The sequence below is a fragment of the Drosophila kikkawai genome, chromosome 3R, assembly GCF_030179895.1.
Source record: "Drosophila kikkawai strain 14028-0561.14 chromosome 3R, DkikHiC1v2, whole genome shotgun sequence".
NCBI classification, from domain to species: domain Eukaryota; kingdom Metazoa; phylum Arthropoda; class Insecta; order Diptera; family Drosophilidae; genus Drosophila; species Drosophila kikkawai.
The window spans coordinates 15,308,757-15,333,016 of record NC_091731.1 but is presented as its reverse complement, the minus strand read 5'-3'; the positions used below and the strand labels follow the sequence as shown (position 1 = coordinate 15,333,016).

At 44.3% G+C, this 24,260-nt stretch overlaps 5 protein-coding genes across 11 annotated transcripts; 1 reads left to right on the top strand and 4 right to left on the bottom strand.

Annotated features, from left to right (window-relative positions):
* Positions 1-206: 206 nt before the first annotated feature.
* On the top strand, positions 207-2,586 carry LOC108084280 (endothelin-converting enzyme homolog). Of its 4 annotated transcripts, none has more exons than XM_017180435.3 (2): positions 207-323; positions 585-2,586. In XM_017180435.3, the coding sequence occupies exon 2, from the start codon at positions 616-618 to the stop codon at positions 2,575-2,577; it is 1,962 nt and encodes a 653-aa protein (XP_017035924.1). In that variant the 5' UTR covers positions 207-323; positions 585-615; the 3' UTR covers positions 2,578-2,586. The 4 variants fall into 4 exon arrangements, with proteins under 4 accessions (XP_017035924.1, XP_070143086.1, XP_070143085.1 ...); XM_070286985.1 differs by having other exon boundaries at positions 209-323; positions 598-2,586; XM_070286984.1 differs by having other exon boundaries at positions 233-323; positions 515-2,586.
* Positions 2,570-4,511, bottom strand: LOC108084281 (uncharacterized). Its single transcript, XM_017180436.2, has 5 exons — positions 4,382-4,511; positions 3,680-3,777; positions 3,011-3,613; positions 2,813-2,952; positions 2,570-2,745 (listed from the first exon to the last, which is right to left on the bottom strand). The coding sequence occupies exons 1-5, from the start codon at positions 4,464-4,466 to the stop codon at positions 2,679-2,681; spliced, it is 993 nt and encodes a 330-aa protein (XP_017035925.1). The 5' UTR covers positions 4,467-4,511; the 3' UTR covers positions 2,570-2,678.
* Positions 4,512-4,766: 255 nt separating this feature from the next.
* LOC108084282 (uncharacterized) lies at positions 4,767-6,055 on the bottom strand. The gene is made up of 4 exons (XM_017180437.2): positions 5,823-6,055; positions 5,165-5,767; positions 4,971-5,104; positions 4,767-4,898 (listed from the first exon to the last, which is right to left on the bottom strand). The coding sequence occupies exons 1-4, from the start codon at positions 5,985-5,987 to the stop codon at positions 4,832-4,834; spliced, it is 969 nt and encodes a 322-aa protein (XP_017035926.1). The 5' UTR covers positions 5,988-6,055; the 3' UTR covers positions 4,767-4,831.
* A 266-nt stretch (positions 6,056-6,321) lies between these two features.
* LOC108084048 (very long chain fatty acid elongase AAEL008004) lies at positions 6,322-14,576 on the bottom strand. Its single transcript, XM_017180065.3, has 5 exons — positions 14,286-14,576; positions 8,086-8,180; positions 7,475-7,732; positions 7,111-7,410; positions 6,322-7,049 (listed from the first exon to the last, which is right to left on the bottom strand). Exons 2-5 carry the CDS (start codon positions 8,170-8,172, stop codon positions 6,858-6,860), a joined length of 837 nt encoding a protein of 278 aa, XP_017035554.1. The 5' UTR covers positions 8,173-8,180; positions 14,286-14,576; the 3' UTR covers positions 6,322-6,857.
* Positions 14,577-18,595: 4,019 nt separating this feature from the next.
* Positions 18,596-22,714, bottom strand: AdipoR (adiponectin receptor). Of its 4 annotated transcripts, XM_017180447.3 has the most exons (7): positions 22,557-22,714; positions 21,562-21,975; positions 20,539-20,637; positions 19,993-20,345; positions 19,633-19,934; positions 19,483-19,562; positions 18,596-19,419 (listed from the first exon to the last, which is right to left on the bottom strand). In XM_017180447.3, exons 2-7 carry the CDS (start codon positions 21,922-21,924, stop codon positions 19,285-19,287), a joined length of 1,332 nt encoding a protein of 443 aa, XP_017035936.1. In that variant the 5' UTR covers positions 21,925-21,975; positions 22,557-22,714; the 3' UTR covers positions 18,596-19,284. The 4 variants fall into 4 exon arrangements, with proteins under 4 accessions (XP_017035936.1, XP_017035937.1, XP_070142803.1 ...); XM_017180448.3 differs by lacking the exon at positions 20,539-20,637; XM_070286702.1 differs by lacking the exon at positions 22,557-22,714 and having other exon boundaries at positions 21,562-22,104.
* Between the last annotated feature and the right edge of the window lie 1,546 nt (positions 22,715-24,260).

Here is a 24,260-nt window from a genome sequence, read left to right as displayed (position 1 = left end):
AAATATATATATTTTATATTCTAATTAAAAATAAAACGTATTTAAACAGTTTAAATGTACCACAAAATATCTACATCGAAACCGATCGCACTCGCACTAGCTGATGTCGAAACTATCGATGTTGGGTTCTGCACTACGATACGATACGATCATAACCAATCGACCGTTAGCATTTCCATTTTAAAATAGAAATCTTTCATCAAAACTCAGGTACTCATGGAGCACAGTTTCAAAAAAATTAGACTTAGAATTCAAATATTATCCTACTGCCATAAAAGAAGATCGAAAAAACTGAAAACAAGTTTCTAATAAATACAAATTTAGTAAGTTCTTATACTTAGGAGACAAACTAACTAAAACATTTCTGTAAAATCAAATTAAGATTTGTAAACAGTTGTAAAAATTCCTACTTAATTGTAGCAATAACTATTGAATTATTTGAGAACGGGTTGAACCATCAATTCTAATCATTTGAGCTCAAATGACTCAATTCACGGGAATTTTTTATTTTAAGCGATAAGAACATGGTGCTATTTGAATTTTTTTCGACAATAAATACACTTCAACATTTCCCCTTAATTCAGTCCATTGTTTTAGTGGAACCGAACAAGAGCAATGCGTGGGCCTTTTCTATTCCTGTTGAATTTCCTTGTCCTACATGCGGACAATGTCCAGGCGTCTTTCTCCAACGAGGATGATCAGGAGCACACCCCGTACATGAGGCAGCTGTTCCGTCTAGCAAAGGCCGCCGAGATCAAGAGCTTTATGAACACGACGGCCGATCCGTGTAGCAACTTTTACGAGTTCGCCTGCGGTAACTATAAGTACATCAACCCGGCCAGAGCTTTGGAGGTGGTCAGCACAGGGTCGATTGAAACCTTGCAAAAGGGCTTCAAGCGGAAACTTCAGGAGATGCTAAGCACGCCGCAACATGGTCACGACACTCCGGAGGACGTCCAGGTGAAGCGCTTCTACGAATCATGTACGCGGCTTACGTTCAACACATTCGAGCAGCAGCTCAAGGAGCTGATTTCCGAGTTCGGCTCGATGCCAGTGCTCGTGGGAAACTTTTGGCGGGAGGAGGACTTCCACTGGCTGGAAACCTCTGGGCGCATCGGTCACCGCTACGGAGTAAGCGCAATCATAGAAGCATTGAGTTCGGATGAGGGAACGGCAGTTCTAAGTCCGCCCAAGTTCATTCTGGAGCCTCCAGCGGATTACATGAGGGAACGGGATCGGATCGCGGTCATCTTAAAGCGTAATTTGGGCGTTGAAAGCAGACTGGCTGAGCAAACGGCTCGGGAGCTGCTGGAGTTTGAAGAGACCCTGGGTCGGATGCCAGAGGACGGGAAAAGTCAAGTTAAAGCATTTCGAGTAGAAGAAGAGCACCAACCCCTCTTGGATGTGCATCGCTTGTTAAATGTCACGTTTGTCGGGGTGCAGACTATTCTCGTGGAAAACTTGGCGTACACTCGACACCTGAATGAAGTAATCAAAAACTTTCCTCAGCGGACTGTGGCGAACTACATATTCTATTATCTGGTTAAAAACTTTCTCGACTTTCCATGGCGTACTTCCCCGAACTTGAAAAAGGAGTGCGTGGATTTAACCAGAAAGCACATTCCCAGGAGCTTGGACAACATGTTCTATCGACGACACAAGAAGGCAGCCTCTGATATAAGGGACATTTGGCACCAGATCAAGGACGCATTCAACAGGACCCTTTTTAGCCCGCACCTGAATTGGATCCAAAATTCAACACAAAAGACTGCCTACGCCAAGCTGCAGAAAATGACGCTAAATCTACTAAACTATGAGGCGATCAACTTCACCCAGAAGTTCGAGGGGCTCAACCTCACCAGCTCCAACTACTTTGAGAATCTCAGACGCGTTAAGCAGATTTTGGCTGTGCGGCGAACTTCAGACAAAATCCTTGACAGTTACTACTCTCCGGCATATATATTGTTTCATAACAAAATTAATATGCCGGTGGCCTACCTGCAGCGGTACTATTTCTGGGCCGATGCGTATCCCAAGGCCCTCAAGTTTGGCACATTAGGTTTTTTTATAGGGCATGAGCTTGTCCATGGATTTAGCAGCGATGGTCTTGGGTACCTTGATGGCGATACTTACAATTGGTGGGATCGACGATCCCATAAGAATTACATGGAGCGGGAAGTTTGCTACAAAAAGCAGTACGGGGGTTATCCAGATATGGAGACCACTGATCAGACCGAGAATATCGCTGACAACGGAGGCTTAAGTCTCGCCTTAGCCGCCTACAAAGAGTGGTCTGAGAGGCAGAAAAAGGTGGATGGCACCAGAATACACCTGGAAAACGAGCAATTGCCGAGCTTGAACTTTACCTCGAAGCAGTTGTTCTTCCTCAGCTTTGCTCAGAAGCTTTGCCAGGACATAGATTATGCTTCACTGGCAGTGCCTTTGACTTCCGAGCTACATGCGTCAGGATACATACGAGTTATTGGTACCTTATCCAACCTCGATGAGTTCTCACAAGAATTTAACTGCTCTAAAGGTTCCTCGATGAATCCCAAGCAAAAGTGTACAATTTACTAGATGCTATATGTTATACTAGTTTATTAAAAGCTCTCTGGCGTAATTTCTCAAACTCTTATTAAAGAGATCCAGTAAACGGCTAATGTCCGAGATTCACTGATTTATTTCGAGCGGCCTCCGTAGGTGTCATTGAACTTTTGCTGTATCAACTCGTAGGCGCTGTAAACTCTATATTCATACCGAATAAAAGCAAAAATTCATTAAAAAAGTCGTTAGAAAAGGGCTTATCTCTTACTTGTCGTCAGTCTGTTCCGCGTCTTCGGAGAGATCGTTGGGAGCTATCATTGTTGAGTTGTTGGGATGACAGAAAAAGGCGATGGAATGCCTGCCACGAGTGCGCACATGATCCTGTTCGGGTATAACAACGCGGTGTGGCTGGAAAGAGTAATGAACATCAGATGAGAGGATTCGACGCGATTAAAGGTAAGCCTACCAAGGCGTGATAGCGCTTCCTCGTCCAAATAGACAGGAGCTCGCCGCCGTTAATGAGAATGGCTCCTGGCAGATGGCCCACGCGTTCCCACTTCTCGCTGCCCGGTAGTTGCACCTCCAAGCCACCCTCCGAGTCCTGGGCGAGAAGGGTGAAGGTGCCATAGTCCACATGGGCCCCGCATCGAATGGCGCCCTCGCTCTGACCCGGCTCGTCGTCCACGATCGCCGGATAATAAAGCATCCTCAGGGTGCTCATGTTGACATCATCCCCAGTCAGCATTTGGGAGTGCTTATCCACAAAGTAGGCGGCAGGAATCTCCAAGGCCGCCTCCATGGCCTTGAGTATATAAGTGGACATGGCTTTCAGGTCATTAGCTAGTGTGGTAATGTCATCTGCAAAATCTGGAAGCGGTTCCTTCGGAATATTTCTATCATCGAGTTGGCAAATATTGAAGGCATGTCGAAGTTCTGTTGTCTTTTTGTCGAACCGCTCTACTCTGGGACTAACGTATCCTGAATTTCCGCCATCCTTTCGTCGGTAGCGATCCTGAACCTCAGCCGGGAGATCCAAGAAATTGTCAAATTGATCCCAGACATTTTTTATCTAAGCAAGGGAATAAAAATTGGGTAGACATAACCTTTAAGATGGGAATATGTAAGCCGAACTTACCTTCTCTTCGGAAATCCCATGATTCACAAGGAAAGCAATTCCCTTTTCAGTGAAAGCCTTGTGCAGTTGCTGGCCCACACGGTTCACTAGGGACTTGCCTACAATTGAGATCATTAATTATAAAAATTAAAAGTTTATAAAGGTTGGATATATGTATGCTCGTTTGGGAACCTTTGACATAATGCGATTTCCTATGAATATATTCTTTTGCAGAGCTTTTCCTATTAAACTATATAATCAATCTTATACCTAGACAACATGTGGCTGCTGCACGCCCAGGGGTTCATCTATATCGAGGACACTTGGCGTTGGTACAAGCTTAATTTATTGAAAAGACTTTTATATTCTCAGGCGGAGTGAATACAGAGGCGAAGGAAAGACAGTCTTTCCAACAACTAGAGGGCATAACTCTTCAAATTTGGAACAATGTAGGCATCAGCTTCACTAAGCTATTGGATGGGCTGGATCTGCGACAACAAAGCTGTGTCCAACTTCCACTTTTCTAGCTCCTTTCCTACATTCCTTGTATTGATAATCCCGATTCCCAGTATAAAGTCCTCACTATAAAAGGTGAACATTTTTGTAAAATGCAAATATACCGATTACAGGCACTGTTCATAAAACGATCTTTATGGTTTTCATTGACCTTTCCCATTAAATTATACTTATTTAATTGAAAGCGGGAGCGGTGAGGGAACTTACCACAATGGGCGAGATCGATGATCGGCACAGCGCTGCGTGACACTAGCGTCTGGAGTTTGTCGTCTCTTATCTTCGTATTTATCATTCTTAACAAACAACGGTCGGGAGGTAAATCAACAACAAATCGAGATTGTGCCTAAAAATGATTATTATCTGCGAGCTGCGGCGATTACGATGCGGGCGCGGCACTGTTCTCGAGAAGACTGGTCATTTGTGACCCGGAATATGCCTCTTTATGTACTCTTGCTTGGTTCTTATCTTGTCATGAATGTCGTAAATGTTTAATGCTATATACTTTTGGGGTTTTTAAAATACATGTAAGTAATAAGTAAATATAAAAAGGCAGATCAATTTACAGCATAGTTTAAACTAAAATAAGCTTATATTATATATCGAGAAAAATCTACTGGGGTAAGGATGTATTATTATATTATAAACTTGAGTTGAACTCTAAGAGTAATTATGGCCATAAGCTCCTTTCGCCAAAGCCATAGTTATATCATATGCATTATATATTCTGAAAAAGAAAAGATAACAAACCTTAGTGATATGTAAAAATACTTCGTATTAATTTACAAAATTTACTCACACTTCATTTTTCGAATCAATATGTAAGTCTCTCGAATCAATCAGCGTTGAGCTATCGGGATGACAAAAATAGGCCATGGAGTGACGGCCCCGATGGCGAGTGTCCTTCTGCTCAGGAACCACCACTCGATGTTGCTAGAATTAAGTGAAATCAATTAAAACTAACATTAAACCTAATAAATTCTCCTTAAGTACCAAAGCATGATAGAGCTGATTAGTCCACGAGGCCATGGTTTCGCCACAATTGATAAAAAGTGCTCCCGGCAGATGACCAACCCTCTCCCACTGATCGCTGCCACGCAGCTTCACCTCCAACCCTCCCTCCGAATCCTGGGAGAGAAGGGTGAAGGTGCAGTAATCGGCGTGGGCTCCACAGCGAACAATGTCTTTAGAACTTATGTCCTCCACCGGCGGGTAGTAGAGCATCCGCAGGGTGGTCAGATTAAAGCGATCGTCGGACAACATGTACGAGTGCTTGTCGATGAAGAATGACTCCGGAGCACCTAGGGACAGGGCCAGAACCTGAAGGATAAACCTACCGAGGGCATTGAAGTCATCGGTCAGGGAGTTAATATGCTCCGTAAATCCTGGGAATTGCTTTTCTGGTAAAAAATCCCGACCCAGCTTGCAGATATTGTACGCATGCCGCAGTTCCGGGGTCCTTCCATCGAATCGCTCCATTCCGGGACTCACATAACCGTGGTTTTCCCCATCCGGAGCCTTGGTGCGTTCGTAGGTTGCCTTAACCTCATCTGGCAAGTCCACAAATCCATCGAAATAGTCCCAGGCAGTCTTGATCTAAGAAGACCATTTACTTGGGGTTCAAACTCGGGAACTGTCTAAACTACTTTACCTTTTTATTCGAAATTCCGTGGTTTATGAGCAAAGCATAGCCCTGCTCTGACAGAGCCTTCCTTAGCTTTTGGGCCACGGCATCAGCCACGCCATCAACGCAGTTCTCCAGATCCACAATCGGAACGGCGTTTCGGGAGAGCAGCGTTTTAAGTTCAGCTTCCATTACTGTTTTGAGACGAACAAAGCGGCTTATCAATGAAGCTTATCAAGTTCAATTGTTGTTTTCCCATGTGCAGCCAAAACCAGACTAACCGACAACACAGTGAATCGAATCTAAATAAACAAGAAAATGAGAGTACTTTGAATTCCATAGAATACTTTTTGGTGGTGTCATAATTGGTAAGATGTAAGTAAAGTTATATACTATACATTTTATTACTTCAAAGAGGGTATTTGTAAATCCCAAAACCTCAAATATTGAAGTTCATTTTTAATACTTTTCACGTGCTGGGTACTTATAGTTCGTACAGAAGAAAACCCAAGTAAATAAAGGCAGATTTCCATAGTTTACCTAATGAATCGTTTGTTTATTGTTCGCAAATAAAATATACAAGATTACATTGCATCATAAAGTGGGGGCATTGGCAAAACAGGTGCCGTTGGCAGGCAAAAGTTCACAGGTCACTACTGTTCGGAGTAACCCATGCCATTTGCCTGCCCTGCTGGCGGCCTTTGCCATTGACTTTCATTGCATGCCAAGTCCGTAGGATAAAATCCAATCACTAAACTATAATATTTGGTACTATTACACTATCCCAATACAGAAAGTGCAACGATCTCTTGCACCCTGCAATGGCGACTGATCCAAACAAGTACAAAAGGGGCCGCTATCCTCAAGCTAACGAAATACTACGAAACAAGCTTACGGAACTACAGGCTGTATAATATTCATCTATATACCTAGGGATTGGAACGGGAATGGGTGCGGGGTATTGGAAGCGGGATGGGCGAGGGAGCAGGGAGGGAAGGGACAGGACCATAAATGTAAGTGTAAGTGTGTACAGATTAGGGGAGCTCCAACTAACGTCGCTCCCTACTCCTTTTTCGCCGCCAACTTGGCCTGGGCAGCCGCCTCCTTCTTGTAGTTGGCCACGTAGAAGGCGCTGAACATGTAGGTGAACAGGCCGGCGTTGAAGGTCAGCAGGGCGGCAATGGACTTGGGGAAGTTGCAGTTGGGCTGGAACTGAATCTGCAGCGTGTGCACGAAGATGATCAGGAATTGGACCTAAAAAGAACAGAAAGGTTAGCCAGGACAACTCCCCGATGAATCATCTGTGAGCACTCACAATCTGCAGGATGGTGATGTACTTCTTCCACCACAGATACTTCTGCACCTTGGGTCCCATTGCGGAGAGCAGGTAGTAGGCGTACATGATGATGTGGATGAACGAGTTGATGAAGCCCAGCAGCGTGCCATGGCCGCCGGCGAAGTACTTCACCCCGATGAAGGCGCACACGGGCATGAGCGAGTGGTGGTACAGATGAAGGAACGAGATCTGGCGCTGCTTCTTGCGCAGCACAAAGAACACAGTGTCCAGCAGCTCTGTGATCTTGGCAATGTAGTACAGCCACACGGCGCGGGCCATCTGAAATGGGGATAAGTGGGTTAAGTATATATATACTATAAGCTGACTTTTTGTGACTACGAACCCGCATGGAAATCGGATCTGACTCATACGGAACCGGCTGACAGCGGAAGCTGTAGTGTCCGCCCCAGCCGCCCTTGTAGCCCTCGTAGAAGAGCACCCAGCTGAGGAGCACCTGAACCGCGTTGTAGACCAGCAGCGTGTTCTTCAGCTCGAAGGGCTTGCGGTCACGCATGTAGCGGGGTCCGGCGTACAGGCAGAAGTACAGGTAGGCGGCGAGGATCATGAAAAGCGGTCCGGGGGCATTCGAAAGGAACCAGCTCTGCAGGAGTAAGAAGTTAAAATCGTGATAATTTCCTAAAATTATTTTAATACCAACACTAAGCAGTTATCTCTTGATTTTAATAAGTTAATTAAATCTTTAATAAAATTTCTTTACGATAAACATAAATAAATACATTCGAAGGCATAATGTCGCGAAATCATGTTATTAGGAAACAAGTTTTTAGAAATAAATTAACAAAAACAGAATGACTCCACTAAAAATTTAAATAACTAAAGAAGACAAACTACAGAATTAAAGACTGATCATAACTCCAGTTTTCAAGTTAAAAGTTTTACAAGCAAATATATAAAATCCACCTAGATTTGGATTCGTTTGTTTGCAATACCCACCTTGGTGCGCAGATCCTCGTGCTCCACAAAGAAGTTGACCATCCGGTCAACAATGGTTGTCGTCTCGTTTAGCCTGACCGACGACATCTTGCCAACTGTAAATAAAGAGTAATCAAAAATTATTAGCCTGGACAAGAATTTTGGGGGTCTAGACTCTAGAGGGGTGAATTATGATGCACTGCCGCGTATTAGCACCTTCGGCGGCCGTGGAGATAGTTAATAGACGCGAAACGCATTCGATCTGTGTTTGGTTTTGGCGCTGCGAGCATTTCCTGTTAATCAGCGGAGCACACAAGCCAATGCTGGCCAAGGCGAAGCCTCACCTACGCTGGATCAGAATATACTATATGCGTGAATATATGTGTAGGTATATACGGATGATTGCGGGTGAGAAATGTCATATTAGTTTAATCGTGTAAATCAGGCGTAGCTCTGCAAATTCCCTAGTGCCAATAACCTGGTGATTTATGTTGAAGTGGCGGAAAAGAAAAAAGTCGACCAGGCAAACAGTTTAAATTCACAATTTACCAAGAGCTCAGCTCCGAATGAACTGTCGCATCAGCAATTCCTCGCTGCGCGTTTAATTCTTTCGGCCAACATTATGATTTACATTGTTCATTGTTGTTGTTAAGTGGCGGTTAGCCGACGAAAATAAGGGACCCGATGCGGCCGGGTTACGTGCCCAGAACTGGTTTCATGTTCATCGTTCGTTAACTTGACCAAATTAGCCGCTGATTCTCCTCCTTCTCCCTGCTTCTGGCTGTTGGAAAAACCCAGCCCGATATGACCACAGGAGGCAGGATAGTCCAAGGACAGCGCGGCAGGTCCATGCATCATTAATTTTATGGTTCAGGGAGGAGAAACTGGTTGTTGGATCTCAATTTGTGATGTTCATGAAATTCGCTTGGCTAGACAATGGAGCTCAGTTCAGTCTGAATCCTTTGGTCAGTCACAACTCATAAATATTGACAATTTTAACTGGTTGTATCCCTTGATAATATTTTTATATTTACTTTATTTATGATATAGACTTTATATTTCATTCTTGGGGTTTTAGTTACAGTTGAAAAAATTTAAATAAAGTTTGTTTTTCTTTTTAATTTTAATTATAGTTTGTTTTTTTTGTTTATTCTCATGTTAAGCTTTCTTAAAATTTGAAGGGTTTAATCAATTAAAATAACTTTTCAGTCCACATTCTCTCAGTGTTGGTTATTCGATACTTTATTTTTTGTGACAGAGCAGAACAAGTTCAAGTTGAAAAGATTTAAGAACTATTCCCTTTGTTTCTTTCATATCTTTCCGGAAGAATATCAAGAGACTGGTTAGTCAAGGACGACCTTTGAGAGGCCCAAGTGGCTATAATTTAAAGGTATTGTCTTCTCAGAGGAGAGACGCCTTGATGGACGCCACTCTGGCGAACGTTGATGGTCGGTATTATTGGTCCTTTGGCAACAGTGACCGGTGACTTGGCGGTTTCGCCTCATAATGGCACTCTCAACGCACCGCATTGGGCAACGAGCTGAGATCTTGGCCAAGTAGCTGGCCCAGTTGGCGCATTCGTGTAACTCACTTGGCCATTTGAGCCATCATTTGGCCGGGCCGGGGCTCTCTATTAATTACGTGGGCACCTGCCATCTGCGACTCCGATTCGCACTCGCACTCCAAGTGAACGCCATTATGGAATCACCCAGCGAGCGCCAGCTCGAGCGTTTTCTGTTCAGTCATCGCGCTCTTGGCGGAGCTGCGCGCGCCCAAAATGCATTCATTCAGCCAGATATTGACTAACGAGAATTTCGTCCGACTTATTTGCATTTATTCGAGTGCCATTGTCGAGTGCTTTTGCAAGGCCGGCAGTTCCAATCGACCGCTGCCGCCACCCGAGGCAGGGCTTTCGTGTGGCTTTTGAGGGTGTGAAGAAACCCATTTGAGTTACTTTCCAGCCTTCGAAGTGGCCAAGAACTAACTAGCGGTGGGAATTATGTTGTGTTCGAGTCGTTTGTAAGTAACAGGAACTTGAATCTGTCTATGCAAATATCCTCGTTCGATTATAAACTTGTTTTATTTGCCAGCGGTAATCGTTCTATAATCAATAACATACTTATATATGTGGCTGTTCCACTAACCTGTTAACGATTTCCACTCGAATTTCTCATCGGTCGAATTTCACCGGCAAAATTCAAATAAAATAATAAGCTAAAATCAAAGCGTTATATAATCAAAGTCTATCTATATTCTACCGGTTTGCCACGGTCAGGGGCGAAATTTAATTCTTGATTTATTCGACGATCGAGGGCTGAGCTTGATCTTGGCTTTAGTTTTGGGACTTTCGAGCGTGTAGAAGAAGATCTTTTTTATGGCCACTTAGCAGTCATAAATAGTTGGATAGTATTGGAGAATTCCAGTTTAGTATCAGGAGGCCATCGTCGCTTCCATGTGGTTTCCCCCTGGCCTTCCGGTCTCTGAGATCAACCGCGGACTCTCCATCTCGTCACCGCCCAGAAAAATCCCATACGAATTGCTGTAAAATGTTGCCTATCTATTTGACTATTGGATTTTTTATCCAAACGTTTGGATGTTCAAATGCAAATTAGCTTGGACTTTATGGCCAAATAGCAAAAGGCAGAGAGAACTGTTCAGTCAGCATTATTTTGCATATGAATTATAGAATTTGCTTCCCGCCATCCGGCAGCCAGAAATTCCCGAAATTCGCCACGCCAAACATTGGGCCCTGATCTCTTTTTTGCATAAAATCAGGCTAAAAATTGCGCAAAATTTTCGCTATTTTTCCAGCAAAACTGACGGCCATTTGCCTGTCAATTAGCGTTTAACAGTGAACGAGAGTGCGTGGCAGCAACGGCGGCACCAACCGAGCAAATATTAAGTGAAGCCCAATAATGGCAGAGTAAATAAATAGAAATATCACCCGCCCTGACGTCACATTCCAGTTTATTATTATGCGATAATCAGCACTGCCAGAAGTCGGCCGATAAATTCTAGACACGCGCCGCCCCAAAGAGTCGCACGTTTTGTTCTGTCGCCAAGCTCTGGCCACCATTTTAGGTTCGCCCAGCACATGTGGCGTATGCGCAATGTGCGCCCACTATGCTTCGCGGATTCCGAAGGCAGGTTCTACACATTTACAGACTCTCTAGGCTGATAAGAGGCCACTGAGCATCGCATGGCATCGCATCGCTCCGGAATGTTGAGGACGGGCCGCAACAAAAGACAGGGCATAAAATTGAAGTCGAAGCCGGAGCGGCAGCCTCTGATCAAGCGATTGAATGGACCTAAGGCAATGGCATCGACATCGGCATCGGCATCAGCATCGGCAACGCATTAAAAATCGCTACCAAGGTCGCACGTTTTGAGGAAACAAAAAACCGATGCCGAAGCTGTAGCTGTAGCCCCAAATCGACCGACCTGATCTCTTGCATTGGAGAGCAGTCGCCATATTTTGTGCTCCCAGTTCACTTCGGTTTTTCTTTTTCTTTTATTATTATTATTATTTTTTTTTTTTTGCTTTTTTGGGCGTGCCTATGCCGACTGGGCAAACATAAACACCTCGACGGCGGCTGTCGAAGGCGTTTTATATGCCCACTGGCCGCTAAATGTTTCTTTTTCGTATGCAGATTGGTGTGTTATTGGCTTAACTATTTTGCATTAGCCTTAGTTCGTGCTCTGACCTTGAACTAGTCGCTACAGCGAGCTGATGCAGGCGCATAAATTAGTCGATTTGAGCAATCGGTGACTTCCGTGTAGCTGGTCAGAAAAATTCCATTGGGAAAGTGAGATTAACTGACTTGCGGGCATTCCTGGCAGCAATTAAACGGAATTGACAAGGTTTCCATTACAACAGATCTCTGTGAGTGCTAATTGAGTCAATTCAGCAGCGATATGTTGGCGATCGAGTCCCCCCCTGTGTGTGGGATCTACACCAGCCGCCGATTAGATCGGCCATTCTACGCCCCCCCGTGTCGCAGGCGATGCTAATGGACAATTTTCCGGATTAGCTTTCTTCTCGCATTGGATTATTCAAATGTTGCCAATTTATTCTTATAAATATTCAATCACCGTTAAATATTCTCTAATATTCCCCACCCTATGCACACGAAAAACAAGTCAAAGTTCGTCGCCTCAGTCTTTCGTTTGGGCAGCGACGACGACTGAATAAATTACATCGCAGACAAATAGTCACTAATTGCGCCTGCCACAAGCCGACTCAATATATATCGATAGGCAGTTCCATTGATCACCGGCTGGATGACGGGCCCTTCTTTTAATTATGATCAATTAGGTGCCCCGATATGTGGGGGGAAAAATACTGCGGCAATTAACAGCTTCGGAAAAATAGCCAGCAAGTGGTTCGTTTCAGCGATCATTGTTTTCAATAACACTCGACTCCGTCACTATTCTTGCTTATGACATTAATGTCATTGCACTTGCAGTTTCAAGAGCCATTCTGGTCCGGCCCAAGGGTGCCCAGAGTGACCTAGTCATTCATATAAGCAAGCCGGCCCATTGGGTGCCCAACACAACTCCCATAAATATTCATTCTCAGCAACTTCTGACCTCCAATATTTGCCACTGTCATCACCTACATCATCATCATCATTATCGCCATCGCCATCGCCTTGTTCTGCCTCGCGATTTATTTACCTTGCCATTATTATCAACTTTTTTGTCGGCTTGTTGGGCAAACAAGGCACTCGCGGGCGCACTCGGCCGAAAGAAAAAATTAAGAAATCCCAAACCAGATGGAAATTAGATGGATTTTTTAACTGTAGGTGTGACCGCCGGCGCATGTGACCCCAATTGGATTCAAAATATTAAAATGTAATTTGCCAGGGCGCAGAAATGTCACCGAAGTGGTCATAAACATGGAGACAAGTCACCCGCGACTTTTTGTTAATTTCATTTTCTCCCTTTTTCGGGCTAAAGTCGACCGCCAACGTGCGAACGGATGTGCAGCAGAAACCTTTTGTGGACCCAATCCCAGGCCTCGGCGCTGTGTGATACCAAGATAATTTCAGCGACAGCCTAACTATCTCCCTCTCAGCCCCCGTCCCCTCTCTCCACAGACAGACTTTTGACGTCTGTTGACGCCAAGAAAACAGCAATAAAATCATAAATAAACAAATTGTGCGCATGCGTGAACGTCAGCATCAGTGCCTCTTTCCAAGGGCAAGCCCAACCGAATTACATTGGTGAAAAATGAGAAATATGGGTAACTGTATGCTCAGACAAGGCGTGATCTACCAATTCTGTTTTCATGAATGAATCCATTTCGAAATAAAAGATCAACAAACACCCCATTAACAACAGTCGGTCGCCCAATAAACTTGTCAGGTTCTTATCACATCGCAACTTGGCCCAAAGTATAAACGTAAATGAGCGAGAGTTGACTCTGGGATTTCCGCTGATGTGTATCTCTTCGTTTAGCACTTCTTCTGATTGCTATTTATACATCGCAAACTTGTCCAGTTGTTCCCATTGTGTCGAAAATGTAAAGCGAAATTCAGGGCTAAAGAGGAGAGCTCAGCAGCGAAGATGATATAATGCCATCGGATGAAAATGAAATCGGATGCGACATGCACTCGCAAAAATCGGTGCTAAGATATGCCTTGCTTTTGCAACAAACTAATAGCCAATCGATCATCAATCAATACTTTTTTCCTGTGCACAAATCGGGGGTAATGCAACTGGCAGTCAGTGGCAACTTGTTTTAGGTCGAGAGATGCGAGGGATTACAATAACGTTCGAAATTGATCAATCGGTGTGCGATTTACATATCAGCCGCATTAGCAATGTGATTGACTTGGCCCATACGAACCGACGACTTGCTGGCTGGTGGGTTTGGGTTTTGGGGCATCATCTTCATCTCGGGGCGGGCATTACAGGTGGTTTTGTAAGCCAGTTTTTTTTTTTTTTACCTATCCCGCTCCTCTCTTTCGAGGCCTGGCCACCGCCGCCGACATGTTATTTATTTATACAATATTTAGTTTGTATTTTTCTTTCGAATTCGTCCATGCCCGGGTCTTTGGAGCTGCTTTGGGCTTGGGTCGTTTCGCAATGACCCCAAAAATGTCTCAAAACCTTTAACAGGTTGCCCCAAACAAAAGCTGAGCGTGTGCGCATAATTTAGCATAAAATCTTAACACAATTTCCCATTGTCTTTCCTCTTCTTGTTCTTTAGCACTTGCCTTTCTGTTGAATTTATTGAATAATTTCTCGGGACGAAATATTGAACGGATGGATCTGTCTGTGGCTTATTTGCGGCACGACACGGCACACGGCACAAATGCACACGAGAATCCAGCAAAGAACGAACACTAAACGGCGTTGGGATTCTGTTATCCTTCGAGGTAATATCACGTATACGCGGCGTTGGCGGCCAGAACACAGAACACGAGGCGGCAGAAGGCAGATCTCGGCCAGCTCCACGAGTACCCAGCGATTACTTGGCAGTTGGCGCTCCGACAGCAGACTAAGCGATATCCGGGCCCTACAAGCCGTCTTCTATGCGCCGCGGCCACAGATACAGATACAGATACACAGATACACGGGCTTCGGATTCGCAGTCGCAATCGGATTCGGATTCGGTTTCGGACTCGGCTCCGTTCGGCAGCCGATCATTGGTGAGCAGGTGACCACTTCGGCTGGCAGTCATTGCATGTTTTTGAGGGCCAGTTCTAGGATCTGCGTCGAGAACACTCGGGCTAATTACCCAACGATCGCGGCGGCGGAGGTGGCGTGAAATGTATGCAGACATTAATGAGATGTCGATAATTAACGTAATGAACGACCGCCTCCTCCCGTGGCGCAACTATTTTTAAATCGGCATAGTAAGAAGGGAGAGAATGTTGCAGTGCGCCAAATCATAGCAGCCATCTGACAGCTCCAGCTCTACTCCGGGCGGGCATTCATCATGGGGAGCGCAAGCGGGAGCTGGCTGGCTGGCGGCGGGAGTTGAATGCTACTAGATGTGCAAAAGCGATTGTGCAATTAAATGGCCCCAAAATGCCTCCCAGCCAAAGGGGTACGGAGCCGAACCGAGCTTCCAGTGGCCACTTGATGCATTTCAGCCACGTCATTCCCTCACTCACTCTCCAAGTCGGCGGCGTTGCACTGCCAACTGCATTTTACATTGTTTGGGACTGAAAAGAAGTCTACAATTGCCGAGACGCACTGACTCCAACTGTGACTCCGACTCCCTGACATTTGGCTCCATCGCTAATTGCTCAATCAAAGGAAAGAAAACAACGCAATAAAAAAAAATGCAGGTTCGAGCCTCATTTGGTTGTCAAGTGATTGCCGCCGGGCCACGCCCTCGCTTCCCACACAAAATAAAAAACTATATACTATATATGTATATGTGTGTGTTTTTGTAAATACAGACACAATAAGCGAGGGGCCTGCACTTTGCCGAAAATTTCATCGATCGATTCATTCACAGATCGCCGACGCCTTTTAATCTTTGGATTGCGATCCGGGCGATGCCCAATTCAGCTTTGGCAGTAGCTTCATCGAGCTTCCGCTATTGCGAAGGTCGCCGGCGTTGGAATGCCCGACGCGTGCCCGAATCTCATTTGGCGGCGGTGCGAGGCGGCGGGTGCTCCGGCTCATTTCAATTGCTAAATATTTTGGCAATTCGACGAAGATTCTACGCAGCTTTTGGTACGTAAACGTTAACGAACTCTCCGCCTAAACTCATTCAAGGCGGGCCCAATTGGTATCAAAGTGGGCAATCGCCATACAGTTCCACTTCCCGAAGTGTGGTTTTTTATATCAAAATGAATAGAATATCATTCCATCTCACAGTCTTCTCGAGACACTTTTTACAAGCGGTCAGGTTTAGGTTATAGATGCTCGCCTGTGTTTCCTGATCGCCATTCAATCAATCAGTTCATTGTTTAGGCGACGATTTCCGTAAATTTTCCATACGAATTTTCACTGTTTCTTCAGGCCAAACCATTTCAAAGTCAATGTCGCCTGGCGGAAACAAAAGACTTCGGACACGAACTGGCTGCGATGCCCCGGAGCATCGATTTGAAGATACGACTGCTGCTGTTCATTTAACGACTTATTCGATTAGGGGTTTTTATTCAAAGTTTGTTTTATTTCACACACAACCAGCCCCTTTACAACGAACGCGAATAAAAATGAAAAAACATACTGCCAGTCTTTGGTGGCGTACATTATACGGATTTAATGTTTTTGAACTTGACAAGATAGCTTAATTTGCATGAAAATTATCTGAGTGGGGATTTCTGCAAGAATACGATTGATTGAGCAAAAAATTCTGCCCCTTCCTTGCCTTGTTTTGCTCCTAATTTTGTAATTTTTGCGGCAATTCTTGTAGCAATCGCCTGCGTACATTAAAACTCAATTAATGCGTAACACTTAGAGAACGCGGTAAAAAAAAAAAGAGCAATGGAGCAAAAAGCGCAGCCCGCTAATCTTGGCCAGCACCAGACTTTGAGTCCGCGTCCGAGTCCGAGGTGAACTGAGGCTGATTGGAAATCAATGAACTAACGAACTGGACACACAGCGGATGCTAGCGACAGCCTTGACCATAACACTTAAACGCCAAAAACCTTCAAAGACCAGTTGCCACTTGCTGGCTGTCAGTCAGTCAGTCTCCAAAGTCTCACTCTCCGTCTGTGCCGGGCTCATGTTGTCGATGTTTATTGAATTTAACGCATAAAGCAACTGCACAAGACCATTAATAAACAGCCGAAAGCCGAGCTGAAACTGAGTGGCGGCATGAACTCTACATACGCATTCGAAGTTTGTCGACATTGAACTGCACACCAGACACACACGAACTCGGGCTCGGATTCGGTCTCGGCTTCAGATACAGATATAGATGCATATCTCATAATTACGATGACAGCCAAATACATAAATCGGCGTAGCTTCTCTTCCGGCTGGCCCAGTGCTCCGAAGAGCAGGTCCCACACACTGACCGACTTGGTCGAACAAATTGTCCAATTAAGTGTGATGGGAAGTAATTAGAGTACACACATGTCGCGTGCATTGGTCTCTAATTGAAAGTGAAAGCCCAGAAAAAGCGGCAGGCGGCAGAGTTTCTGGTAAAATCAGGTAGCCTCAACTGAAGATGACACTTGAGCAGGAGCTATGGGTAAATCGGTACGAAAATTAGAAGCTAAACTAAAGGTTACAGCCAAAATGCGAAGGTGAGACCATTTCCCCACCTGGCATTCATTTGCATTTTTTATTCAGCGCGAAGTTTTGGGGATACTGTGTAGGGTGTTTTATGATCTCCGGACCCCTAACCATAAAACGTAAAATGCTTTGGCTTTTAGTAGTATTTTTGTATAGTTTAAATGGCGTATTGGGGCTGTGGAGGAGTGGCACCAACCACAATGTTGTGGGGAATCGAATGTACAGTAATGCTTCAATAACTTGTCAGAGAGTTTATAAGTAATTGAAGTTAGTTTTTAAAACAATCAAAAAGCAAAACACTAGGACTTACTGGTCGCTTGTTTTGTGACATAAAGAGTTTTTTTTTTTTGATAGTTCAAAAACGGATCTACTATTAACAACGAACGGGGTCAGAAATAGGTGAAAACTGAACACAAAAGTGTAAAATTTAGATTTTTATTATATTAAACGCTCTTTTTTTGAGCCGGTTTTTGAACATAAAGCGGAACTCCAGTCAGTGCTTGCGGACCTTTATAGTGTGGGTTTACGAACATTTTGCAATAGTTTGGTTCACTTTCATATTTTGGTCTACTTTGTAATTCTAGCAATCGGCAAATGCTTTTGAAGTTGAAACAAAAATCAATGCTCCACTGTACCATTTAGCTATGCACATGCTTATGCCTCATTAAGACATTTTTAAAATATTTCTCTTTGACTTCAGTTCGGATTTCTCCCATTTTGCTCAACTTCCGAATTGATATTCGCCTTATTTTTAAGCGAGTCATTTGTTATTTCTTTTCTTTTATTTTTGAGCTGTTGAACTTGAATTTGTGGAGTAAAACAAAAAAATAAAAAATTAAAAAAATAAACTGCAATCGCATTTAGTTGTAACACGTGCCGACAACTTGTCAAGTACAAAGTTCGATTATTTGCGAAAAATAAAACGAAATAAAAGGCTTAATGATCTGCGGATTCATTAATAGAAACTGGCACACAACAAAGACAATGTTGCCGTATAGAACACACGGTAGCGGTGGAGGGAATCGGACGCGAGATCCGAGACTAGACCACGGCTGCTCGCTTGATCAAGGGGGTCAAAGTCAACTCGAGATTCGCGCAGCATTCGCCCAGTCATCAGCGGCAAGCGCCGTGCCCTCGCCTGGCAGACTGAACTCGTCTAATAACCCCGATGATGCCGATTTCTAGTTCTCTGGGGCAATATATTTATGGACAGGCATTAGGGTGATGGCAACCGTTGCCAAATCGCAGTCTGAAGCCTCATTGCCATAAAATATGCGAAATAATGCAGATACATCCCCAGGTCCGAGCAGTAGAAACGATCTGATTGAGAAGTCTTTTCAGATTTTTATTGTTTTGATTCGCTTTTATGATGTATATATAGTAAGATAATATCTATGCGCCCTCCTGGTGTGTTTGTGTTTGTGTGTGTGGGGGATGAGTGCGAAAATGTGATGTGTAAGTGTAAATTCAGACCTCATTTGAATGTGTTGTTTTATTACTCCATAAACCCCTAATGATTTAAAAGCAACAAAAGGGTCTTCTAATTGCATAACTTAAAGTAGAAATTGCTTCGCTGGCTTTTCGAAAACGTTTTTTTAGCAATGGTAACCCTGAGCGAACCTTAGCTGAGGTTCAGCGAATAGCAACTGCTGGCAACTCTACCCAACTTAGAGTTAGATTAAGTAAACGATTGGAAATTGTATAAATAATTGTACATATATTAATTACTCTAGCGGAGAATCCATTCGACAATCAACCGTTTCACTACTTTTGCTTTGTATAATTTAGCAGGATTTAATGATAAATGCGCATAATCTGAAGTATGTTTCTTTTTGTCGTGAATTTGCTTCTGCCGGACTCGTATAACAAGGTACAAATGCTCACCAAACGCTAAAAAGGCTGCATTGTAAAACTGCGCTAGTTCGCACTATTTAATGTTTCATGAGTAAGTATGCGTAGATTGTGTGTGGGTACTCTTTCTGATGATTGTTCCTTGGCATTACACTCCAGCTTCTAGAAGGTTATTGGTTCAATGGGAACGGTGCACTCGCTGTACATGACCCGGTACATGGCCATTTCGGATATGCCATGGTAATGCACAAAGGCAGCCGCAATAACCAGTATGTGGAATATCTGATGGGATTGGCCCTGCAAGGTAACAACGCCGAGTTAGGAAGGCTTAGGGGCGTCAAATGTGTGGCCAAGACTTACCCAAATGTCGAACTTTCCGGGGAACCAGCGCTCGGGCACGCGAAGGGCATACAGAAGGGCGCCAAGGATGTACAGCAGGCCTAAAACAATGTTTTTGTTTACATTATACAATACATTTAAATTGCTTTCTGTTCTAGAAGACACACTCACCCATGAGAATTAGCCAACCCAGGCTGGCGCGGCTCATCTGACTAAACCAGCCCTCCATGATGCTGTAGTGAATCGCTGGAATAACACCAGACAGGCCAAAGCTCATGAACACGCCAGCGCGCAATGGCCGAAGTCCCGGCTCCGAGAACTTGTCCCACAGAGAGACAACGATGGAGAGAACGCCCAGCACGCACACCACAGACAGGTATATGACTTTCGGCTGGTAGTGACAGTAGAAGCCATAGTACAGCCAGGGTACAAAGGAGCCCATGATCAGCAGTGCAATTCCACAGTAGTCTAGTCTGCAAGAAGGTTAATCAAATAATGAATATGATGAGATGAGTTGCAGCGGCCACTTACTTAGAAAACAGTCTTCCCATCTCTACAGAGTGACAGCTGAGTGTGTGAAAGGCGAACGAGAATCCCAGGCACACAATGGCACCGATGAAGAAGGCGCCGAAGACGATCTTCTCCTGTGTTTGAATCTCCACCGACGGTCGAGTTATGAAGTAAGTAGCCACGCCGATGAACGCAATGCAGCCCAGCAGGTGTGTCCAGATGTTGCCCGTTTCCGTGTGGACGCGGAAAATCGATTTGAAGCAAGCGCGGAACGAGGGCAGCGGTGGGCGATGACCGCGGTGAAGAAAGTCGTTGTCCTGCAGCCATTTAGGTAGGTTCTTATAGTGGCAAACCTTCCAGCTAGCCTCCCAGACCTAAGATGAAACAAACGATATTAGTTGGTTGGAAAGAACATCACAGAACCTACGATAAAGGGCAACAAACTACAATTGAAAACACAAAACAAAACAAAGCACTTGAAATATTTATTTAACTGGCCACAAAATCACAAATCATCCGGAATCTTGCACTTGCCTGTCTTCACTTAGGCTGCATCATGTAGCTTACCTTGCGAACAAACTCCTCCGCCTGTTCGGCGGCATTGTGGGCCAATGCGCCCAGATCTATTTCATCGGATAGAACGCCAGCCTTCAGCACTTCCGTCATCTGGGGGAAAGATTGATAAGACATTAAATTGTGTGCTTAGAATCAGAGTATTCCAATGCCAATGAAAATCTAAAAGCGAATGGGACTAACGACTTTTCCGCCTGCCTGCGCCTCGATTGCGTCCTCTTTCTGGCTTCTTTTGGCAATTTCTGAATCTTCACAGACTTCCGGCTCCGGGTCCGGGTCCGGGATCACACGCACCACAACCTCCGGCTGTGTCTGCAGCTTGTCGTCGGGCATCTCGTGCGGCCAGCAGAGATTCGTGCAAAACTAAAACTAAGTGTGCGAAACAACAAGCGTTCGTACTTTGAAGCTTGTGGCAGTCGCATACTTAATCAAAACAATTTGTTTAAACGTTGTTGGCAGAGAACGAGAAAGCACAGAGTACGTCAAGCGATAAGATAAGAGCCGTCTCTCTCTATGCGCCATTATCAGCGACGCATCTGACGCTGAATGCCTAGTTGGAGCGGAAAGGGCCAACCTGACGCTTCGCGCGCCTAATCCCCTCGTGACCTTTCAAGCCGTTGCTTAAAGGCACGACGAAATAGCCAAGCACAAGTCCCGAACAAGGAAAACATACTTGGCAGCCGGCAAATGAAGAGAAAGGCAGAATATAGATAAGGTCCTACATTCTGATTGCGCTGGAATGGACCTCAAATTGGGCAATTTGATATATCACAGAGCCCAGATAAGATTTTACAGCGAAGCAGAACTGTGACTAAGGAGGGCACCACCTGCGGCATCGGGGCAATGCAATGACCACAATGTGGGCCAGATAAGAGTCCGACATTCAAATGACAGTCGGAAAAGTGCGACTAACAAGTGGCGTGTGATAACCACTGGCTGGCGGGTCAGCGATAACAGTACATAACACATGGCTGCGCAAATTGATTGACTGCAAATTTTCCATCAACCAACACTCACCTCCGCCTCGATGAGCTGTGTATCCTCGGGAGTCGAGGGCAGCGGACAGCCGGCGTCATCCTCCTCGCCCAGCTCGTCGTCATACTCCAGCAGATCCAAGTCATTGGCGCTTAGCGAATCCTCGGGTCCCCAGCCGCGACGCTTCCGCAGTATCATCTTCACCTGTTCGAAGATGTCCTCCTCCACCTCGTCGCTGCCACTGCCTCGCAGCGTGGCCGTCGTGGTGGTCACCGCCTCGGCGGAGGAATTGCCAGACGAGTCCATGCCAAAAGTGGTCTTAACGTTGGTGGTCACCTCCACCTCGGCGTTGCTAAGGTCGCCAGTCGAGCTGTGACGCTCCAGCAGATTCGTGGCGGAGTCCATGGCGATCCTAGGTTCCCTGGACTACCTTCGATAGCCTCCAAAAAGCAGATTCTGAAAATAAATAAGCTCTCATCAGTTACTGGATACTTTGAAATTTTGTTTAGTTTCGAAAACGTTTGTTAGCTCAACGCAGTCGTCGCTAGCTGAACGGGGAAACTTGATAGTTGATATAGTGTGTGTTTATTTGTTTATTAGTCTGCCCCGATCGATCCCTGCCCAGTCTACTATATGTATAGTATCGTGTGACCTTTGGATCCCACGATGTGTGATGGTGTACTTATGTATATATCCATCGCCTTTCTGTTTGTTTGTCTGGCTTTGTTGTTAATTTGGCGAGTATCGTTTGGCGAGTTAGCTTGCCAATTAAAGTTTTACATAAGATCGCTGATAGGAACGGTAGCGCGGGGTTAAGGTGCAATCTGCACTCGAAAGTTTTCCATAGAAATGCAGCAGGGCCACGTGGAGTGCGTGAAGTCGTGACTGGGAAGTGACCCCCAACACATTTTCACCTGCGCACTCCATTTTTTTTCCCCCCCGAACTAACTTTTTGGGCAATTGGTGTCACAACACTTGGGGGCACCAAGGGGTTAACGTTCAACAAACCACCGTTTCACTCTAAGTGCGTCACTCACTTTTCGAAAGTCGCGCAATTGGCGTAACTTCAACTGAAGGCGCTTGAAGTTAACACTGGCGCTGAGGAAAACACTCTGCACTCGATTTAATTAGATGCAGAAGCAATTTTCTTCATGTGTTTTTCCTTAATTTTCTTGCTAGTGTGGCTGCCTGCGCGAAAAGGAAAATCTCAAGCCACCATATGTTGCAGCAACAAAATGCACGGAAATGCGGGCATACTTATCTGTCCAGCTGGTGGCACATCTGCTTTGGCCGATCAGTCTGGCAACACCCTATGCTTGGCGCGTTCATTCAAAAAAGCTGATAGGAAGTCACGTTGCAGCCGGCAAACAATGTGATTTCATTATTAGTCTAACATTGTTAGTCACTTACGGCTTTTTAATGGCAGTCAATGGGGTGATAATTTTGCCCGCTAAAATATTGTTGTTTACCCTAATATATTACAAACAAATTATTTTCATGGGAAACTGTCGACCATGACGAAATTACAGGCTGCCAAACGTAAGAAGTCACTCTTTATTATTTTTTGAATAAATTATTGGCTTCCTATTCGATTTTATGAATGGAAAGTCGCTGTTAAAAATGTATAAAGATTTAAATGTATTTTAAGTACTCATTAAATTCCATATTTCTCTTTCAACATGTTTTGTGTAAAACTATTAAAATAACTCATTAATATATATTACTTTGTAGTTAATTTTATTGTATTATTTATTGGTTTTGCCTCGCTTTCTAATAAATATCGTAATGCTAGGGAAAACTACTACAAACTCTTTTTTAAGCCTCTTATAAACTTCCATAAATGGAAAATTACTTTAATACGAATGGTTATGAGACCGCAAAACAGATTCCCAGTGAATTCCCATTTTAATAAGCGGGATTAAGTCACATTTAAATATTCATAAACAAATAGAATAGAATTTTATTTTTTTTATAAATCAAAAACAAGCTTAGCTCAAATCTAGAACAAGTTCCAGAATAAGTCGTATAAAAAAGCTTTAATCAAGAGGAGTTTCACAAGCTGATTATGACTTTAAATTAAATTAAACCTTTTTGTATACTCTCTCATTTCTTCATAAATATACTTATATTTAGATTCAAGTGGCGGCTGGTAAAAAAATTCACTAATTTAGTAAGCCAATAGAATCTCAATTGCTTTCGGATTTTATAGCATTCGTCGCTATGAGACTATAGAATTTTTATGGGCCATAAAAAGCTATAGCTTAAAGCAGTTTGCACTAGCCATTCGCCTTAGTTTTTTGAAATCAATTAATATTAACCAAAATTCATAGAACTCCGCGTCTTGCTCATGGACGATATGCAACAATATGACGAAGACAAATCCAGGCCAATAACATCAATCAGCCGACCACTATGAGTTTTGAGCTCTTGGTTGTCTGCTCTTGGCTCTCGACTCTCGGCTCTGGGCGTTCTGATAAGCACCGCCGCTAACTCGGCCAAGGATCTGAAGCAGATTTCGCACAGACCCCGACTAGCGGTATTAATCGGCGGTATTAAAATAGTGGCCGCTGAAGTTCAGGGTCAATATCACAAAAGAGAAACGCCGATAATAAACGCGACGCGAATGACAAGCGAACGATAACAAATGCAAAACGGCTTTTAGTTTTTGTCTCGCCATGTGACCAATATGGAAATGGTAATGCTAAAGACCCGGAAGAGCTGCTGCACTGCATCGGCTTTGG

What these genes read in the sequence shown, in the direction of transcription:
- LOC108084280 (XM_017180435.3), top strand. Translation starts at nt 616, where the DNA reads ATGCGTGGGCCTTTTCTATTCCTGTTGAATTTCCTTGTCCTACATGCG.
- LOC108084281 (XM_017180436.2), bottom strand. Translation starts at nt 4,466, where the DNA reads ATGATAAATACGAAGATAAGAGACGACAAACTCCAGACGCTAGTGTCA. An exon ending in ATGGGATTTCCGAAGAGAAG is followed by an intron (nt 3,614 to 3,679) that starts GTAAGTTCGGCT and finishes TCCCTTGCTTAG; the next exon opens with ATAAAAAATGTCTGGGATCA. An exon ending in GGAAGCGCTATCACGCCTTG is followed by an intron (nt 2,953 to 3,010) that starts GTAGGCTTACCT and finishes TACTCTTTCCAG; the next exon opens with CCACACCGCGTTGTTATACC.
- LOC108084282 (XM_017180437.2), bottom strand. Translation starts at nt 5,987, where the DNA reads ATGGAAGCTGAACTTAAAACGCTGCTCTCCCGAAACGCCGTTCCGATT. An exon ending in ACGGAATTTCGAATAAAAAG is followed by an intron (nt 5,768 to 5,822) that starts GTAAAGTAGTTT and finishes TGGTCTTCTTAG; the next exon opens with ATCAAGACTGCCTGGGACTA. An exon ending in ATTGATTCGAAAAATGAAGT is followed by an intron (nt 4,899 to 4,970) that starts GTGAGTAAATTT and finishes TTTCTTTTTCAG; the next exon opens with AATATATAATGCATATGATA.
- LOC108084048 (XM_017180065.3), bottom strand. Translation starts at nt 8,172, where the DNA reads ATGTCGTCGGTCAGGCTAAACGAGACGACAACCATTGTTGACCGGATG. An exon ending in ACGAGGATCTGCGCACCAAG is followed by an intron (nt 7,733 to 8,085) that starts GTGGGTATTGCA and finishes TTACTCCTGCAG; the next exon opens with AGCTGGTTCCTTTCGAATGC. An exon ending in ACATCACCATCCTGCAGATT is followed by an intron (nt 7,050 to 7,110) that starts GTGAGTGCTCAC and finishes TGTTCTTTTTAG; the next exon opens with GTCCAATTCCTGATCATCTT.
- AdipoR (XM_017180447.3), bottom strand. Translation starts at nt 21,924, where the DNA reads ATGGACTCCGCCACGAATCTGCTGGAGCGTCACAGCTCGACTGGCGAC. An exon ending in CACAGCTCATCGAGGCGGAG is followed by an intron (nt 20,638 to 21,561) that starts GTGAGTGTTGGT and finishes TCTTTCCCCCAG; the next exon opens with ATGACGGAAGTGCTGAAGGC. An exon ending in CGGAGGAGTTTGTTCGCAAG is followed by an intron (nt 20,346 to 20,538) that starts GTAAGCTACATG and finishes GTTTCATCTTAG; the next exon opens with GTCTGGGAGGCTAGCTGGAA.